Source organism: Octodon degus, unplaced genomic scaffold (genome assembly GCF_000260255.1).
Source record: "Octodon degus isolate 3935 unplaced genomic scaffold, OctDeg1.0 scaffold00001, whole genome shotgun sequence".
In the NCBI taxonomy this organism is placed as follows: domain Eukaryota; kingdom Metazoa; phylum Chordata; class Mammalia; order Rodentia; family Octodontidae; genus Octodon; species Octodon degus.
The window spans coordinates 25,861,347-25,877,408 of NW_004524577.1; the positions used below are offsets into that span (position 1 = coordinate 25,861,347).

The window sequence follows — 16,062 nt, forward strand, 5'->3', positions numbered from 1 at the left end:
TGCCTTAGCCCAACAGCAGCCTGGCCAGGTGAATTCAAATGTCATCATCTCTCTCACTTTTTTGTTTGTTTGTTTGTTTACTAAAGGTATGTTTCAAAATTTCTAAACTGTGTCCATTGTAAACTTGGACATTAAGGGAAACTTATCTTGGAATTCATCAAGGGAGAAAAAATAACCAGACCACAGAGCAGAAGGCACAATCAAATCTGAATTGCATGGTGGATGTGCTCATGTATCAGGCATGCAAATATGCAAAGTGACACGTTTACTCGCAGCTGTACCTGAACACTAGGTTTAGGGGTCACTTTTTTCCTCATGATTGTATTTACCCCATTCTTTGAGTATGTGTTGGTTTAAATTTTATTTTAAAGGCTACATAAGGTCCACTAGAATTAAAATATAAGAAAATGATGGAAGAACCTGATTATTGTATGAAGTAAATGAGGTACTTTAAATTTATATTCTGTAAAATGTATATTTTGTTCAATCTGTCCATGCATGGAAAAACTCCAGGTTCCTTCTACTTCTCCATACTTTTGTCCCAACCATTATAATGTATGTTTTAAACCGCTCGTCTTACACATTCTTACAAACTATACCACCAAAAGTAAAATCTCCCACCTCATGACCATTTCCTCCCCCATCAAACAATTGCAAAATACTTTTAAATGCATCCCGCTAGCCAATTTTGCTTCTTTTCTAGCACCTTCTTCATCTGTGCAGCATCAGAGGAATCCTGTGTATGAATGAGCCACACAACTGTTCTTTCACTATCGCATTCTGATGTGTTTTCCAGGCATCACCATGTAACTGAAGTCTACAGTAATCATTTCCTCACAAAAATACAGACTAAAGAACACCCCACAGTGTGCCTTGTTATATCACATGGGCTCCTGGGACAAAAAGAAATTAGGAGAACAGGTTGACACTTTAATAAATAATTTAAATACAGAGTTTGACTAAAAAAAATGGAGGATGGAGAAGGCAAAACATTTTATGCCTATCCCATAATGCTTTATCCAATTGTTACTCATTTTTAAAATCTGAGGTAATAGAAATCTTCCATATATTCCTCGTGGAGCTCCAGTGGCGCAATCGGTTAGCGCGTGGTACTTATACTATGCCATATATGCCTCATGGTGTTAGCTAAGTGACTTTTGAGGCTTAGGTTCTTTCAACTGCACAGCTAACAAGCATGGTTTTATGGTACATGAACTGTACCTCAATAAAGTCAGTGTAAGCCTGGGCGTGGTGGTGCACGCCTGTAATCTCAGCACTGGGGAAACTGAAAATAGGAGGATTGCTATGAGTCTGAGCTGCATAGTGAGATCCTGTACCAAGTACACTAAAATAAAATAAAATAAAATCAGTGTAAATCAAACATAACAAAAATCACTTAATTGTCTAGATTTTCTTTTCTACAGTAAGTTACTTATTGTACCAGGTCTCACGTCAGTAGTAATCTCAAGAAGTTTTCTTTCTTTTGAACTTGAAAATGTCTTAGTCTAATCAGTCATGAAAAACATTTTTAAATTAAAAATAATGAAAAGTAGTTGAATGGAAGATGTCCTTCCTTCATTCAGGCCTTAGAAAAGCACACTCGGTACTGCGGAGATGGCTCAGAGGAATAAGTGCTTCCCTGGCAAGTGCAAGGGCCTGAGTTCATTCCCTGGTTCCACCAAAAGAAAAGAAAAGCACACTCATTCTTTTACAAACAGTTCTCACTGTAGCACAGGAAGCTGAGAGATGGCCAGTGACGGTGTTATTTAGTTTCGTGATCTAAAACATTTTGGACACAATATCTGTGTCTTCTGCATGTTGTAGACTATTTATAATTTGTACTGCTACAGCTATTTTATGCATTACAAAGCAGTTACTTCTTAGTTCTCTAATAAGCCATGATTTTCCTGAGGGAGGAGATGTATTTCGGAGTGCCACCTAACCAGCTCCTTCCTAAAAACAGTTAGTTTAGCATATTCCAGAGGATTACATTATTTTCTAGAAGAAGAACACCTACAAGCCATGGTAACCATCTCTAAAATCTGACAACAGACCCTTACTGACATTCCCATTATGTGGCCATTTAAGATGTCCTTCTCACGAACTTCATTTACTATCACAAATCTGCATGAATTGTGAGATGTGTGCATAATAGACACACATGTGAATGCACAGGATTTTATAATGAATAGAGGACAATCCTAAGAAGACCAGGCTAGGTCTGGTCTGCAGTGGTATGTAATTCATTCAAAAGGCCCAGAAAACAGCAGCCATTCAGAGCGACATCCTAAGTAAAGCTTCAATTTAAATGAGCAAGCCCACTCGAACACCATTATAAACTGTGACGCTTTAGGATGAGGAAATTACAGTCAAATACACATACAATTTCCATTAATAGGAAAGAGAAGCAGCAGGTGGCAATTTTAAAACAAAGTAAAACCTACTTCTGTTTTTCACTCTCTTCTCTCAGACAGCAGGTGGCATTTCTATAACAAAGATCTAAGTTTCAGATTTTTGTGGATCTATATTCCATAAATACCTGTCACAAAGAGGGTGCTGTCATACAAAATTAAGGCAGTAAATCTTACTTCGTATATATTATTTTCAATGATTAGAATATTGCTGGAGCTCAAATTCCTTTGGAAAAAACAGTTAAATTTGTATTGCAATTCACCACTTACTAGTGTTTAGTTGGGGTGATAATTACATACCTTCTCAGTCTCCATTGTTTTCTTCTGTCTGATAAATAAAATAATATAACCTTCAAAAAGTTCTTGCAAAGATTCAATGAGACAACACACATCACATTTCCTTAATACACACTAATTCTCCTGTTCCTCCTACTTGGGTGATATTAGTAGTTTTCAACTGGTTATTGTACGTTACTATCATTATTTGTCTACATTACTTTCTAACCCCATTAGACTGAGCTACTTAGAGCATCATGCCAACTATTATCTCTGTTTCTCAGATGATAACCAGAGCCCCTGTCATGTTAAAGGCACTTAACATATTTAGTACATAAATTCAAAAATGAGGTGATGTGACAGATCTCCAGACCTTGTCTACACACGTCAAACATAGCCCAACTGCATTATTACATTATCAAGTTTCAGGGGTGATTCAAGCTCATCAGCAAGCTTCCAGAGCAGTAAAAGGGTCACAGAGCGATGCATGACTCAGAAACCAGCCCCTTAAGTATTTTTTACTATAATTAACTTCCCATGTTTTACAGCTTACTCCTCCAGCTATAGGCCTCCCCATCGTCTGGCCCAGGCTACAAACACTTGACTTTTCTTTAGAGCTTCTAAAGAAGCCAAAGGAAAGGAAGGGAAAGAAATGCAGCCTGAAGGCTAGAGAACACCTTTCCTGATGCACTCCCTAAGACAACTTAACAAATGCAGTCTATGAGTATAAGACAAAAACAGAACAAAATCTGAATCACTTTGCCTTATTGGCCTTTTAACATTGAGTTTAAGATATATACACACCTGGGACTTCCCAACAAAGTCCATAAATGCTGGGCCATGAACACCCTCCAACCATGTTAGTTTCTCTATGAAATAGATTTGAAATCAAACCTGTTAAGTGGCAGGAGGAACAGCTACAAGCCACTGCCTGCAGGACACTTATAAGAACAGAAGGTTTAGAAAGCGAAGTTTGTTTCTTCAACTCGGGCTGGGCATGTCACTTGCATGGGAACGAAAGCATTGGCTTAAAACAGGACTATGATCTTATTGGAACAATAGTTCATGACGAGCTTCCTTAATGCCAAAGTAAGTGTTTCGAGGTGATTTTTGCTAACTGAAAGAAAGGGTAAAGGGCATATATATTTACACTGGCTTGAATACAATACTTCTGAATATGTGCCTCGGTGCCAAGAGTCAGAACTCTTTTTCTCTCATGGATTTTTAATCTGGGCCCCATTCCAAGGAATGTTTGCATATCCTAGAATGGCACCCAAAGGCTGTATCTTGCTAAATGTGCGAGTCCACTCAAGCACCACAATAAACAGTGCATTACCTGTACCCTTTAACCCCTTAAAGCTGATATGAGAAGTTAGACTAATCTCAGAAAGTAAGAAAAACTCCAAGAGCTCTCGTTTAAAGAACTTCCCTTAGCAAGTAGCAAACGATTATCACACTGTTAAAGAAACATGAAGTCTACCTGCCAAACATCTTGGCAGGGACTATGTTGGTAAAATGACATCCAAACCACCAAGACCTAAGGAATCAATCGAGGAGAGCAGGTCTCTATTCTTTCTTTTTTAATTAATTAATTAATTAATTTGGTACAGGGTCTTGCTATGCAGCCCGGACTCACAGTGCTCATCCGGTCTTGGCCTCCCCAGTGCTGGGATTACAGGCGTGCACCACCATGCCTGCTTTTGGTGGACAGCATGGCACACCAGGGGATCCAGGGCAGGCATGGTATGTGGTACTGGGGATCAAACCTAGGTCCTTGTGCTTGGCAGTTAGATGCTTAGCACGTCTCTATTCTTGAGCCTGGAATTCCTTGGTAAGAAATCTACTACAGTATTGATTTTGTAGGTTATAAATCTTTGATTTCTAAGGTTAACTTCCCTTAACTTGACAGGAGAGAAGATACCTACTAAGAAAAAAATAATACATGCAAATTTTATAGGTTACAGAGTAAAACTATGGCAACTTTCATTCTTTATTAAGTTCATGATCCAAGCATCTAGCCCCAGACATGGAGGACTAAAGCATTCAGGAAGGGCCAGGGAGATAGCTCAGCAGAATAAGCACTTGCCTGGCAAGTGCAAGGGCCTGAGTTCTATTCCTGGTTCCACAAAAAAATAAAAATAAAAATAAAACATTCAGGAAATTCTGCCTCATAAGCACTGAAGCTTCCTTCATGGAATCATAACAGCAAGTGATACCACAGTGCCTTGGACATACTCCGTCTGTTCCAGAACTGGCCACTGTGACCAGCTGAGATCAAAGATGAAACCGCTTCGGGACTTACCATGTAGGGAAAATGCAAATTTACAGCAGCTCAGACAGCCCAGGCAGATGCTGTGCCTCTCAGCTGTTTTGCTACTAGCCTGCCCTCCCGAACAGTTGAGCAAGCTTAGGCTAATTTTACAATGAACCCGTTTTCGGATTAGTAAATTATCTGTGCTTATTTGAGCAGTTTCTAGGATGAAAGCTACCAAGGGCATAACCTTAATCCTCACACAGAAAAACAAAATATATCCAACATGGCTTCAGCATCTCTAATACTTTGTCTGCTCTAAGTAATCTGTTTGGAAAATTCTTTGATTTTTTTTTTTGTATCAAAGTGTTGAGATTAGCAATTCTATCTCAAGTTCCAACATCAACAAACCATCCAACTCAGACTTAAGAAATAACATTACATAATAGCCACTTAATGGCTATTGTTTTACAGAAACAAAGGATTCCTTCGCCTTATTTCCTAGAGTACTTTATTCAGCGGGCAGTTTTTCCCATGACAAACATACATTTCCCCCCAGTCCAGCCCACCACACATGTATAAAGTAAAATATTTAACAATTATGATGTTCAATTTAAACATATCCATCATATTTTAAAACACATAAATGAGAAAGGGGCACAAGTGATTTTTTATGTAAGCTACAGGTTCTGTAACTTCCTCTGGGTTTAATAGCCAAGGAATTCAGCAGCAGCAATATTCTAAGAGTGACTATTAAGGAAAAGACCCAACCAAGTCTGAGAAATCAAGATACCCTATAGTATTTACAACCGGACAGAAAAAAGGCGAGCAAAGACGGTGTCTGCAAAGGCTCACCCAGCAAACCAGGGCTGGCGAGTCCATCCCTTCTCCTATCCCATGACCTGAGACTGCCACAAATGGATCTCTCTGAGCCTCGTTCTCACCAACCACGGTGGCTGCCCTCCTCCTAGTATTTTATTCCCAAAGATACCTGCGGTTTGAACTTCCATGTCTGGTGAGAAACTTCCAGGGACACAGGGTAAAGCTAAAATCCTATTCAAGAACTTCAAAGTAAAAATGATGCTTGGCCTATCCACATCAAGATCTGCACACTGCCTGTACTTTCATGTGCAGTTGCAGTTGCTAAGAGATCTAAATTCTAACAAAATCAGAGTCACTGATGAATGAAAAAACACAATGTCAGGAAAATGTAGCAATGTAAACACTGCCTATTCTTCCTACCAATCTATTCTCTTTCAAGTGCTGACCACTCTACTCTGTGCAAGGGTCCTCTTTCCTTTAAAACAAACCAACATGGTGGCTCAGTCTCAAATCAGTGTAATTCCCTTCTCTAATACGCACATTCAATACCTATTTGTGTGGTTAAAACTCCCTTTTTCTATTAATAAGGGTTAAGAATTTACATTTCAACATTCCAGAATTCATAACCAAGTTCATGCTGAACTATCTTAACTTCCAGGCAGATTAAAAAAAAAAAAAGAAAAAAAAAAAAAAACTATAAAGTACCAGATCTACAGTATTAGCAATCATGGGAACATTCATTTAAAGGTCTCTCTAGTTACAAAATGTACTATGTATCCAAAATCCATATGACAGAAGCCAAGACTCTTATTGACAGAGACTGCTTTTAATAGATGGTTTTATGCACACCCTGTGCCTACTTTCATCCAGGTAGCCCCAGGACCATTTTAATATTTTGGCTCTAGTACCTAACTTTCAAAATGATTACTCAGTTTCCATGATGTCACTCTCAAATGACTAGGTGACTAGTAGCTAAAGTGGCTCAGATTAAATAGCTTTGTGTCTGTGCTCTCACCCTACAGAAGGGTGTGTGTGGGAAGGGTGGGGTCCAGGGCCTCTGGTCCTAATCTCCCTGAGAGACCAGCTATTTCTTTTCAACTAAAAATACAAGAAGGAGTTTCCTAACTTAAACAGCTCCTCTATGGGCATGTTCATATAGACACTCAAAATGATCTCTTGATCCCAGAATCTGTCAGTTAAAAACAGAAAGCAGATGGCCCGTATCCTGAACCTTATGATTGCCTCTTTTAACGACATTGTATACTACTTTTCACCCCCATGCCTTGAGAAATCAGAGACACAAACAAACACACAGCTCTCTCATTGTGTTGTCCAGTTATTCAATGAACAGTATACACCTCCTCATGGAGAATATGTTCCACATTCTAATGGCTTATTTTTAATGAAGTTCTTTTAAAATCTACTTTTTTGCACTCTCACATGTCGGTCTACCTTGGCCTTCTTCTTTCATTCCTTTCCTCCCTACCTTCCTCTCTCTTCTTAATATATCTGCATGTTCCAGAGGCAAAACAGTCTGTCAGCTCTCGTCCTGAGCTTTCCAGTAAAGGCTAAAAACAAACTTGGAAATGTGCATATTTCTGCTTGCATCTTCTGTGTTTGGCAAGCCTTAGCAGGCCACAGGCACTCAGTGAAAAACTCCAGCTATGATGTGAAGAGGCGAGGCTCACCTCATCCCTGGGGTCCGGGCTTTTACAAGGCAGCATGACCTGGTCAGGCATGTTGCTGAGGAGGGATGGCTGCCCCGAGGGGCTGCAGCCCAGTGTGAGGGAACAACAGTCTTTGGGAGCTACATGGAGATGAAATGGGGCAGCAGGGCGAGGCCCACTGCAGTGAGTCTCAGTTTCTCAAGCTCTTGGTAGAGAGCAGGAAGAAAGGAAGATGAAAGGAAGCAGTTATGAAACAGGCCCAGGCAAGGCAGGTAGGGAGTGGGAGGATGGGCCCAGGTACTCAGGGAGGGGCTGAGCCCGCAGGTCAGGTGTGGAGAGGAAAGGAGAGGAGCAGCAACAAGTGGGCGAGCTTGCGGTCACCTGTGGAATAGCCCAGGGGGATAGCCAGGCGTTGGGACTGGGCCAGAGACCCAGAGTGGTGGTGGGATGCTGGGGCCTTACAGCGAGGGAGGGGCAAAAGTGAACACGCAGGGAAGGGCACACACACACACTCAGGCTGTGCTACTGGAAAGGAGGTGAAGAGAAAACTGTCATGACCAATTTGGGTGATGAAGCAGATGAGAAAGTGAGTAACAGTGAGTAAGGGGGTATGATTCAGGGCCAAGGGCTGACAGGCCAGCCGCGAATGGTCAGAGGCTAGGACATCATGATGTGAGGGTGCTGCATTTAGCTCCCCACGGGGAGTGGTGGCCACCCATGGTCTCCTGTTTCTCCCTTTTCCCCTGCTTCCCGGCCTGGGACACACCCACCACATCCCATCACTCTGGGGCAACTGTTTGGGCTGGAGTCACAGATGACTGCCCAGCTGTCAACCACAACACAACCTTCCTTTCAACTCTGTGAAGCAACGGCCTGACCATTCACTTCCAGGGCCTCTGCGACCACACTATCCACAGGTTCCCTTGCACTTCTGAGATTCCTCCCTTCTCCTACCCAGCTGCCTTTCTGGTACTGCATCTCTTCTCACTCCTCAGGGAAGCCCCTTCAGCTCTCCCAAATCAAGCAAGCTTATTTCTCTGATGGCACAAATGATGAGCCTGAGCCCATACCTTCTGGTCCTGTCTGCCACGTGCCTTGCATCTATACACTCAACTCTGCCTGGGCATGTTTCAGTCTTTCTTTCCTGCCTCAGAGCCTTGGACTTTGTCCCAGAGTTACCCTCACTCTTCCCGCGATGGCTCTTCCTTATCCTTTGGGTCTCCCTCTGGGTCTCCTTCCCCATTACACTATCTAGAGCAGGCCCCCCACCCCCACTGGCTCATAGAGTTACTCCTTCTCAGTTCTTGCATAGAGTTTTGAATACTGTCTGCCCAATAGACATTTAGATGCCAGCTTATGGGTGAGGCCCAAACACTTGGGGTGTCTTATCCACTATACTATGCTTTGCCCAGCCTGAGCTGGGTAAAGAAATAAACACCTGAGGATAATCAGCATATGAGAAATATTAGACAAATACAGATTTAACTATGTCTGGGAGATACAGGGGGGGTATGCACACAAGTGGTGGTTCTTGTGATTCCCTCTCCCACACCCTTACGTATACAAACAGTTCTTCTACTTCCCTGGTTCCCCAGGCCAGAAACCCCAGGGCCCTTGTGCAATCTTTTCTTGTTCTGTAGAACTAATGGCTCACTGACTGCTATCAATTTTCCATCCTTAATATCTCTTAAAGTTATCATGTTCTTTATTCAGGCTTGCAAAGTCTTTCAGCTGGGCTTCTGCAAGGACTTACAGACTGGTGTCTAGACCTTGCCTCTATGCCCAGACCGGAACTCCCCAGTGCCACTAGACTTCTTTCTCCCCGCCCCCCAACAGGATAAAGGACAAACTTCTCTCCCCACGCCCCAGCATAGCCTCATCACCCACTACTCATCCCTGTGTTGTAATGACAGGGACAATGCTAATAGCTAAGATTTAGTCACAGTTTTTATATGCCAGTCACTGCATTAAGCAACTTACATATACGGATACATTTTAATCTTTACGACAATCCTGTAAGTAGTTTATTTATCTCTATTGTATTGATGGAGCAACTTAAATCCAAAGAAACCAGCTTACCCAACAGCACTGCGTAAAGATGTGGACACAAGTACTGGCTGCAGACTGATCTTCTAACCACTGGGCACGACTGCCTCCTAAAGCTCTCTGCTCCAGCAGTACTTAGCTATGTTCTGGTTCCTTTGGCTCCAGCAATACTGAGCCCTGTCCTCTTCCTTGCGTGCCAGCAGTACCCTGCAGCGGCGTACCCTGACCTCTGTGTTGTCAGGGCCAAGGGGCCTTTGTATGCACTACTGCCCTGCCCTGTCTGGTATTCACAAACCTATTTTTCAAAACGTCCTGAACTGAGGCCTTTTCTGTCTCTCTTACACACTGCCCATGCCCATGTCTCATAAACACTTACAAATATCTATTGCAAATGCTTCTCCATCATCCTACTTGTACGGCATGTCAGGCTGATAGCCTTTACTTTGAATCGTAGTGCCCAGGTACACAGGAGGGGATTAATAAATGTATATTTAACTGCGTTTTGGGTAAAATCTCCGAATGTCAGAACAGATAAGTCTATTCCATATCCTTCTTATACATTTATAAGCAAAATAAATAGAAAAACTCACTGAGCACCACAGATGTTTCTGGGGGATAATGCAGTGTGCTTTAAAATTCAGTATGTCCCAACAACTACAGAAGTTAGTTTAAGATCTCTGAATGTATCTGCTGTTCACAGCAACTGCTGGGTAACACCCATTCAACAAAACAAAACAAAATTTGAACAAGCAAAAAATTCTTTTATCCCTTGGTTCTCATGAAAACGTATGTGAAAACTTGTTTATGGTGGCCAAGTGAGTCACAAACCAATGTGGATACGGGTTTCCCTGACTTAGAAATCACCCGGGTCAGAGATTATCACTTAAACCAAATGAAAACATGGTGAATTTCTGAACTTTTAAAATTAAAAATCAAACACTTTCTGCATTTTCCAGGCTGCATCTCAGGACAGCCAAATGCCACCTCAAAATTTCGTAGCGACTTTCAGAAATCCACTGTGGCCTGAACCTCAGTGAGACAGGGACACCCTGAGTGAAAGCCTTGCTCTTATCCTCCAGTGTTCTTAATCCAGTAGGGGAAAGGAAAAGATGCTACACTTGTAGGCCACAGGGCGAATGCTGGCTCACTTTTACTGCTAGGAGTGGATTTTCAATGAATATATATCTATTGGTCTGTGAAGTTTAAAGTTTCTAAGACATGTGAATTTTACCTCAGTGTAAAAAAAAAAAAAAAAAAGAATCAGGTTAAAGAAGATTTATGAAGTCACGTTTCTGTCCCTCGAGGCAGCAAGTGAGAGACTGTACAGAGGTGGCCTTAGGGAAATTAGGGAAGGGGAAAGAAGAGTGAATGAGTCACAGTCAAGAACTACTTCCAGTGGGACATCTATGCTTTACAGCCAAGCATCAGACACAATTTGTGCATCGAGACACCCAGTGTCTCCTTTGGTCAAGACAGAAAAGAATGAAGGACACAGTATGCCACATTTGGAACAGGGTTCAAAAGACAGAAGGTACTAAGTCATCAGTTGTCTGCAATCTAAGAAATTAAGGCCAGAAAGTAAATCTGTAGGCTCTTTCCCCAAGAACTCTGCAAGTTTGGGGCCAGCCAGGAATCTGAGCCTGAAGAAAAACCTTAAAAACTTTCCTGTGAGAAGACAAACTAACACAGCAGTGCCATGCCAGACTTCCAGGCAGGTGTGGGGCAGCAAACCAAAGGGCTTGCCTGGATACCATTTCTGCCACAATGGTGGCTTCAAGTGGGAATCTGTCACCATTCATAATCTCTTCTATTTAAGTGCTATGAGCCTCCTCTCCTTATGAGTGCTATAACACATATTCATACGCTCAAGGCTGAATTTGACTCTTGGATAGAAGATGCTGACACTGAAGAGCAGCCTAGGATAAAGCCCCCTGGATTACAAAGTGAACCAGGAGCGGTAAGAGGGACAAAATACTGAATACAAACTGTCTGTCAGGCAAGTCAGCAATCACACAGGAAGAAGAATCTTCTGGATGGCTAACAACCTCAGTTTGTAGACCAAATTAGAGAAAAAGGAGGGCTGCAAGGAAAACCAACATTTTGGCCCTAGCCTTCCAAGGTCAATTAAGACTCAGGACATAAGAGAACTTGTACTGTTACATCATGTAACTCAGTAGTGTCCCAAATTTTCTGATCAAGGAAATAATGGGGCCAAAGAGGAAAGTGATTGATGATGTAGAGTGTGCCTAAGGAGAGTCACATGGAGAGAAAACATTCTCTCAGTCTTTCACAGAGAGCACATTGGCCAAGCAATGGCCGTGACTCATCCACATGGCTGACACTGACAAAGGTTCTACAATCTGAGGTACAGGATCTCAGGATAAATCCTGAGGGGATTTCACTGACCTTATCAGACCCAAAAGCTACAACTCTTGTTGCATAGGTCCTGCTTTACCTTGGTCTTAACTATCCAGCAGAAAAGTATAAAAATGAAGTATAAGAAGTAAAGCCATGCTGTTATGTTGAGCTGTAGGGACTCAGGTCAACAATTTCTGACATTCCCAGTCAAGCGGAAGACCCAATACTATTATGGGCTACTGGACTCTTTTAGAATATTTTGCTGAGTTTACACACCTATAATATTCAAATAACGGAACATAACAAAAAGGGGGTACAGATGAATGTCCATTTTGTATCTGTGAATTCAAAGTGGACAGATATGTAGTTACATTCTTTTAATGAGTAGAGGGATTTGTTCTAATGGTGTTTGTAAATAGGATCTCAAGTCTGCATCTTGTACTGTAATTAACCACTAGGAAGAATGTATGCAATGTGTTAATTATTGAAACTGTCCTACCAATTTGATTTGAAACTGTCTCATTGCTATTTGTTTATCAATAAAATTATGAAAAAAAAGAAGGTAAGCTCGTGCAGAAGAGAGGTTTGGAGGCCTATGGTCATGTGACTGAGGGTACGAACAAGGTGTCCTCACCTGGACAATGAGGACACCCTGTTTGAGGCCAGCACAGGGAAAGGAGAACTTGGCAAGATCTTTAAGGAAGCTGACCAGCCAGACAAGGTCTGAGTGAGTTAGAGGAAACAGAATTGTGAGCAGTTAAGAGATATTCCAGCCAGGCAAATGTCACATTGTAAGTGTATGCCTCACATCCTCATGAAAGGAGCGAGCCAGAGCTGACCACTGTATAATAACAGGACACAGCCACACACACTGCCCTGGAGAGAGTATCAGCCCTGCCTCTTTCCCAACCTACATATTTCAGGTTAGGTATCCCTAATCCAAATACTCAAAAAGTACACTCAAAAGTTTCAGATTTTTTTGGATTATTTTAGATTAGTAATGCTCAACTAGGAGAGACTATATGTGTATTCCAATTCTAGAAAACCTCTGAAATCAGGAATACTTCTTTCCCAAGCCATTTGAGAAAAGATACTTGGGCTATAAATACAAAGCAGGACTGGTTCCTTTGCAGTAGGCAGTGACTGGATGGATACAGAGATGATGATCTGCAAATTGCTTCTAAACTAAGAATCCTGGGAAAGCCCAGTAACAGGCTATGACAACCTCCATTCCTGGGCAGGAAGCAAGAAAATCCATCTCGCTGTTTGTTTTAATGAACCAAAGACATAGGTAAGATTGGAGATTAGAAATGGCCTTCCCATGTTCTCCCTTTGGCTGGGAAGAGTCTTTAAGATCCAAGTTCTCCACCAATGTGATATCAGGAATTGCTGTGTTCTCAAGTGCTTGGACCAGCCTGAGAATTCCTTTTGCTAGGATCCTCCCAATAGCACTATCAACAGGTAGGCAAGGGGATGAAAGACTCCAACTGCTTTTCAGGATCAGGCTCAGAAGAAAGAAGCAGGGAAACCTTAATTCCCCAAGCACTGGCTCCAGATAAGAGTAGAAGCTGCTCTGAGAGCCAAGACTGCATTTTTTGGAAACAAAAATCTCCTGTCAAACTCAGTGGTTCGGAAGTTTGAGGATTTACCTCCATGAGGAGCAGTCGCCTGTTCCTAGCTCTCTCTCCAACTGTACAGTTTTGGAGACACGGTACACAGATGACTCAGCTTGAACAAAATAACCAACATCAAAAAAGTTTCCCAACATATTATATCCCAGAACAAGAAAGGCACAGCCATGGTCTCTAAAAGGTACAACTTCAGAAGGCAACATGGTTTAACGTTATCAACACTGTTCAAGTCATGTTAAAACTATAACTTAAAAACCTGCCTGATTTCACACACACATGCACAAAAGCATGTGATTGGAGAGAGTGTATAAGCAGTATATTTGAGAGTATTCTGAAATTTAAGATACTGTGGGAAACTTCAAAAAGAAAACTAAGTTTTCCAAAGTGTTCCACATTTGCCTTTATACTAAGAATAGCTACAGGTATAAACAAACAGAAAGAACAAAAAAAAAATTTTTTTTTTGGTGTTCTTCGAACAGTGGAGCATAGAAATTATGAGGTTCCAAATCTGATAGGCTGTATCCTGTTTGTGACTAGCGTTGCAGCATGTTCAAGTGCACGTGCAAGGCAAGTTTTATGAAAAACCAGGAATCCGTACCTAACCCAGCGCCGAGGATCTGCCCCACTGACCCCACAACCAAGCTACTCTTCTGTGCTGCACAGAAATGTGGAGAAAAATCGGCTCCTTTGAAATCATATTCTCTCACTCCAAGCGGCAGCAAACTAACTCCAAACTGCCTTTCACTTAAAGCACCAGCTTCATTTGGATTTTTAATTTTTTCCAGCTACCCTGCCAAACATGTTGACAGAAATGAAAAGGCCAGCCCCGTGTTAGCAATAAATGCCAGGCAACAGGTAAAATATCAAAATGGCAAAGTTCTGCAGATCTGCCTCTGCCGGCAGCCAGGGCAAGGCAGTCTTAATGTGGGCTCTCTGTGTGTGCATCCCACACCTGCTCTGTCCAAAGCTCAGATGGTAAGCACCTGAAAAGCTCTCCAAAGGGCACCAGAAGGCCGACGCATGCATGGGTAGAGGCGATGGAGGAACACGACCAGGACAAACGGGCAGACCCAGGCAGGGTGAGCCCCCCACCCCTCCCGCGCTGCCCACCACGCACCAGGAAACCTACTTCAAAGGGGAACGCTGAGCGCCGTGTCAGGATTACCCGGAAGCCGGAGGCCGGCGAACACCTGAACCGGTGGCCCCCTGCCGAGGCATGAACTTTTCAAACTGTCACCCAATAAACAAAACCCTGGCTGCGAGGCCTCCTGGAAGAGGAAGCATTCCCTCTCCCGCTGAGGATCCCGCGTTTTTACCTTTGTGTTCGCCGGAGCCTGTTCCCACTCCTCAAATGAGGCAAAGTAAAGTTTGAGAGCACAGTCCAGAAATTGGGGTCAGACATATCCATTTCTTGTTCTCTTCAATTCACTGCTGGTTCAAGGCCATGAGACCAAAACGGGCAAAGGAAAAATTAAAAAGAAAAAGTGAAAAAGAAAAACCACCAGAAGAAAAAAAAAATCTGAGTATCCACTCCTTCCCCTCAAAAGGTGATGCAAACTAGCTCGGAAGAACTACTTGGAGCATGTCTGAGAATCACCCGTTCTGGCTTAGCCTTTAATTAATACACAGCCATCTCTCGAGGTTCAATAAACTTATTTCCTCTCGGGTTGCCTCTCCTAGAGAGCTTTGGCCAGCTATAAACAGTAATTATGAGAGTTTAGCCGCGCGTTCTGCTCCAAACGCTGTCTGGCGTGATTCAGTCCGAGGTACTTTGTCATCTGTTTGGCAGATACCACTCGCAGCTCGGGGCGGGGGGAGCGCGCCTATTTTAAGTCTGGTTCCTGCGGGCTGTTGCTTATCAGCGGCATCACTCATATCCGAACATGCCCAGTGAGGAGCTGCCGGTAGGTATCTACATACAAGGAAAAGAATTTGAGTAGAAAAAAGCTCCTCTTGCCCTCCCCGCTCCTTGGGGAATGAAAATGAAAACTTAAAAGCACTTTTAGAGAGCTGGCCTATGGGAGGACTTGAACCTGACACCTCGGCGGTGCACAATCCCCACCAGGCCCAGAGTGGGGCCTGGGGGAAGGGAGCGGGCCGGTGTGCAGCTCCGAGCAGGCGCGGGACCCCAAGCACCGTCCACTGCTGCTCCCCCATCCCACAGCCCGAAATGGATCGGTCCCCCAAAATAAATAAATAAATCCTGCGCCGTGCCGGCGGGCGGAGTGTGCGGAGTGTGCGCCGCGCACCTGAAGCCGACCCGTGATTCACCGCGGGACCAAGCACCTTCCCGCTCGCTCCCAGGGAAGTCCCCCATGACTCGTGCAGCGACGCCTGGTCCAGGAAACGCAAATAAAGCTCGAAGCCACCCGCACGGAAGAGCTCGCTGAAACTGAATTTATGAGTTTACGTCCATTTGATGGATTGTCGGGTGCATACCTACTTGGCTTCACGGATGGTTACTACAGACCTAGGCAGTGCTCAACACCGCATCTAAATGTGGGGCCTGACTCGGATGTAACCAGTGCCAGCACTATTTTTCCCTCTAAGGATGAAGGAGCCTGAAAGGAAGTCGAGCAGGGATGAATTTGTCATTGTTA

General features: G+C 43.1%; 1 protein-coding gene across 6 annotated transcripts in view; it reads right to left on the bottom strand.

The window, feature by feature from the left end:
- Positions 1 to 16,062, bottom strand: part of Mast4 (microtubule associated serine/threonine kinase family member 4) — a 587,536-nt gene that overhangs the window by 142,247 nt on the left and 429,227 nt on the right. For 2 of the 6 annotated variants that reach the window (XM_023705272.1, XM_023705124.1), the window contains exon 1: positions 14,779 to 15,391. The exons of the other annotated variants lie outside the window; for them this stretch is intronic. In XM_023705272.1, coding sequence (XP_023561040.1) covers positions 14,779 to 14,870 — 92 coding nt within the window. In that variant the 5' untranslated portion in view covers positions 14,871 to 15,391. Of the gene's footprint in view, positions 1 to 14,778; positions 15,392 to 16,062 lie in introns of those variants that run through there. 6 annotated transcript variants of the gene reach the window in all.